Source organism: Drosophila albomicans, chromosome X, assembly GCF_009650485.2.
Source record: "Drosophila albomicans strain 15112-1751.03 chromosome X, ASM965048v2, whole genome shotgun sequence".
In the NCBI taxonomy this organism is placed as follows: domain Eukaryota; kingdom Metazoa; phylum Arthropoda; class Insecta; order Diptera; family Drosophilidae; genus Drosophila; species Drosophila albomicans.
Window position 1 is genome coordinate 2,294,957 of NC_047627.2, and position 4,551 is coordinate 2,299,507.

Below are 4,551 nucleotides of genomic sequence, written 5' to 3' on the forward strand. Positions count from 1 at the left end.
ATGCCGTTTTCGATAACACTTCTTTTTATTTTTGGCATGATGTGTCTTGTGTGTAACTTACGTGTCACTCTAATTGTTTTTGCTCCTTAGCACTTCACGTATAATTCAAGTTTTTTATTTTCTTTTTCTTCACTGCACTTTCTACTTCGCAAGTTTAAATTCGAATTTATTTTCTTATTTACTTTTTTTGCTGATGTTTTTACACTTGCTGTTTGTCGTAAATTGAGTTGAGGTTAAAGGAGCTGACTTTCATCATTAACTTTTGATGACCCTTGACACATATGCTACTGCGACATGAATTAATATGTTTGACATTTGCCATCTTGAAGTTTGGTAACAGTACTAACAGGCCAATTAATAATCGATTGTTTGTAAAATCTTTAAAACTTGAAACCATTTGAGTTATTTTGAAAGTTTCTTCCATTCCAAAATGTACAGAAGAGGAAAATGTGGAAGCTCTTTATAGAGACTCTATAATATGCAAGTATATGGAAGCTAAAATCTAGCCCTATTTTATTTCATTTTATTTTTTATTTTATTTTTTTAGAGTTCTTTAAAAGAATAAAGAACCTAGAAGTAGCTAACAATAAAAGCCTTTTCATCATCATACCATATTACAAACAGATCATTTTATTAAACAGACGTAAAGTGTGCAATAATAATGTTACCAATTTATTTCAAGTTAAATTTATTAAACAAGCGTTCTGCTGCCTTAAAAGCGATCTCTGTTATTACATCAACTGTCAAAATAATAAAGGATATTCTGTGTGGCAGCAGAAGACAACAATAATGCTTATGAAGCATATATTTGCTTAAGACTAGTATTTATCGTAATTTGTGAATAAAGTAATGAATAAAAGGTATCATCTGGTTATTTACTTATAAACTGTTAGGTCAAGTTTATTATTTTTCGTTTATTCTACGCCACGAAACTTAAGTATTTAAGTTTCAGTTTGAATGGGAACAACTGCACTTGGTTTTTTTTACCTTTAATAAGACTCTTCAATGATTTGTTGATTCGTGCCAAAAACATATAAGACATTAAATTTAGTGAATCTATTGTGATTGTTGAACAAATTTTAGTCAACAGATACCAACGGTAGGCTTAGTTCCGTCGGGAAGAGTGGTAGGGGGGCACACAACACTTGAGTTCTTTGCGATAAACTTCTTGAGCAGGCCGAAGAGTGCGCCAGTAGTTGGGGGCACAGCTGATGATCCTAGCCAAATAATCCTTGAATACGTCGTATGTGGGATAAATGAAACGCTCGCAATGGCACTTATGATGATGACCACACTCGGGATCAGCAACCCAGTCACGTGGCAAAGGACTCTCCGGATCGGACAAGTTAGAATTGCGTAAGTGCTTGGAGCGCAGAGCTAAGGCATCGCTGTGAATAGACGCCAGATGAGCCGAATCCCGATGGGAACTATTATTAGCTTACTCAAGTCCCTTTTCCAACACCGCTTTGACGCCAGCACAAGCGATAACCCTGGCGAAGTGACTACAGCGATTGGTTCTGTCAAGAGTGTGGAGATACCAGGTGGGCATCAGGCCGAAGCGAACTCCACCCAGGACACGTTCTGCACAGTTTTTGCGCTCGTACCAATTATGTTCCAGCCAAAGGATAACAGAGAGGAATATCTGCAAGCGAAGAGAAAGTTGACAATGGAAAAGGGATATGAGGGATCAACAACCAATACCTCTATTTCGGAATTGACACTGAGGTAGCAGTTGTTGAGCATGTGGATTAGTTCGTGCTCGCTGAAATCCAGAAAGGAAGCGGAGCTGACAATGCAGAGGTAGACACGCGATATGCGAGTGAGCATCAGTTCGCGTAGGATCTTGGCTTGTGGATGACGACGCGCCTCCAAGTAGACTTTGTAGGCAGTGTCCTCGTTGAAGAACTCCATTTTCTCTAGCGAGTCCCAGAGTTGGCGCAGTAGTTCTGGAATCTGCAGCACCTCATCGGCGACCATACGAGTCAATGCCTGCGTCTGTTTGTTCTGTTCATCATGGCTTTGTATCTCGTGTGCCTGTGGCTGTAATGGAAACAGGAACTGAGACTGATCTGACGACTGCAACTGCGACTGTGATTGTGATTGAGGGGATAGTCCCAGCATGGGAAGCTTCTCAATGAACCTCTTTGCCGCATACAGCTTTGCATAGTTCTGCAGGACACACTTGAACGAGCGATATCGCTCGTTGCCCGTAATGATGCCAGCCTCGGCGAGAGTCTGGCTGCGCAGCACGAGGAGCAGGTTTTCGGAGACGCGCTCGGTTACCGAGGTGGCCCGCTCAGCTTGTTTCTTTGAGTTCAGAAGCTCTATGACTATTTGGTTGGCATCACCGTCGCCCTCTTCACCTCCCAGTCGCATCAGCAGCTTGGCTAATTCGTTGCGCTGGCTCACAGCTACCAAGCTGCAGGAACTTTCGTCGATGCTTGCAACCGACGATGAAATGCCGAACGAGGAGCTGGCCATTGGTTCCTCACTGTTTATGGTTTGATCACATGACTCCATCTTGGCGTGGCTTATGAACTTTATGAGTTCAACAATTGAGACAGAGGAGTCGAGGATTGACATCTTTTCATCTGGGTTTCGCTCCTTTGCAGAGTCGTTGTCCTGGACACCATCCATGTTGTGTGCGCTTGCAATGATCACTTGCACTGCAATTTAATATCTACGGCTTATTGCCCTAGATGTTTTCAAAATAAGCACGTTTTACTTAAATACCTAATTGTTAAGTATACAGTTTTACGTATTTTCAGTTTGAAGTGAACCCAACTCAAAAGTTCAGATTTCAAATTGGACCCGGCGACAATGCCTAGTCGATGTTTATTTTTTGTGCTTTTGGTAATACAACTACATACTGTCTACACTTTGGAGCAGTCGAAGCGATTGTTGATCTGTCCCAGCACACAGACACCATAAGTAGAGCGACTGTGACAGATGAGGCACCATTCAGACGAGTTTGACTCCAGATACTGCAGAGAGCCCATCACCTTGGTTGCCACAATGCGGATGCGACGGCCAATCAGCTTGGTGTGTCCGCGATAGTAGTGACCTGCTTTCTCCACCCATGCATGCAACATGCGTCCGTCCTGTGTCCGCAATCGAAAGTAGTTGGCTGGATAACCGTGTGCCCTGAACAATTCCTGCCACTTGTTGCACAGCGTCAAGTGCAGCAGAGAGCCAATTGAGTGCATTAAATTATAGAACATGCGCGGCTCAACGTCTTCGATGCGTAGCGTTGACAGTATCCCGATAAGTTCACTCAACTGCGAGAAAGCGAGGAATAACTATTCGATTGGAGTGACAAACTTCAATTATGGAAACTTACATCGTGGAATTGATGTATTTCCACGTCGCTTCCGTTGCTGCGAAAGATAATGCTCCACATCAAACAAACGGCCACCGCGAGTCCTAAGGAAGTCTTGCGAGAGATGAAGGTGGCAATGTTCAACATGCATTCAGTGCTGTTACTTATCTGCTGGAAGAGATTCACTAGATTGTCGGTGAAGTAATGGATGAGCATCGGTTCGAGCGAAGAACTCGACTGGAAAGCTCTATACATCAGATTATTGCGTGATATGCGTATGTCGGGGTCAATATCGGGCAACATATATACCATACAGGCCAAAGTTTGTAGTGTCGCCATTTCCTCGGCACTCAGATTCTTGAGGCTAGCATGGCCCAAAAAACAATAAACCTATGAATAAACAGTTTATTATTATTACAAATACCTATTCACACATGTAACTCATACCACATATGCTGGATATTTTTCAATATCAATGCGCACACGTTTTCTCAACGGAGAAAGGCTGAAAACGGTTTGAAAATTTTGCCAGCATAGATATGGTTTGATACTCATGTCAAAGAGCTGAGCAATTGTCGTTTTTGGATACTTGTCTAATGCATTTTGCGACATTTTTATAATAATCTAACGCTTTTACATTTGGGAACTTATTGTGTTCTATTTTGCACGCTTGTTACGCAGAAAAGCTGCGGAAATTTGAAATATGGCACTTGATCAGTGTTGTAAAGCGTGTCCTAGTGTTAGATAGCGTTAATTTCATCGTTAATTTTGTTGCAGCTTATTCACTCGCAAAGAGATGTGGTAACACTGTTCGATGAAATTCACGTAGTTTCTTTTGATATTTCATTTAAATTTAACTAATTGCTGCTGTTGATTTATTACAATTTTCATCCAAACAATTTTTAAGAATAGTTTACTCGATTAGATAATTCAACGCCAGAAGACCTTGTGCTTATTTTTTTTCATTTTATTGATAATAATAATAAAATTTAACAATAATAACAATATATCATATCGTATAACATTTTTTTAGGATTGGGGCCTGGCCCATAACTAGGTTCTTCTTCTATATACACGATATATTCATGTGTATTTATCTGTAATTGGTTTTCCTAAGAGAAAATTGATCTGCACTGCAGATTAAATTGTAAATATGTACATTAATGTATAATATAGGAATATATTTTCTTCAATAATTGTCACATAGAACTTCAGCTTTTGGAGTTCATCGA

The 4,551-nt window shown here is 40.5% G+C and overlaps 2 protein-coding genes across 2 annotated transcripts; both read right to left on the minus strand.

Moving 5' to 3' along the window:
* Positions 1–911: 911 nt before the first annotated feature.
* LOC117577834 (uncharacterized) lies at positions 912–2,766 on the minus strand. Its single transcript, XM_034262775.2, has 3 exons — positions 1,702–2,766; positions 1,443–1,642; positions 912–1,388 (listed from the first exon to the last, which is right to left on the minus strand). The coding sequence occupies exons 1-3, from the start codon at positions 2,635–2,637 to the stop codon at positions 1,106–1,108; spliced, it is 1,419 nt and encodes a 472-aa protein (XP_034118666.1). The 5' UTR covers positions 2,638–2,766; the 3' UTR covers positions 912–1,105.
* An 80-nt stretch (positions 2,767–2,846) lies between these two features.
* LOC117577835 (uncharacterized) lies at positions 2,847–4,213 on the minus strand. The gene is made up of 3 exons (XM_034262776.2): positions 3,767–4,213; positions 3,341–3,709; positions 2,847–3,278 (listed from the first exon to the last, which is right to left on the minus strand). Exons 1-3 carry the CDS (start codon positions 3,929–3,931, stop codon positions 2,874–2,876), a joined length of 939 nt encoding a protein of 312 aa, XP_034118667.1. The 5' UTR covers positions 3,932–4,213; the 3' UTR covers positions 2,847–2,873.
* Between the last annotated feature and the right edge of the window lie 338 nt (positions 4,214–4,551).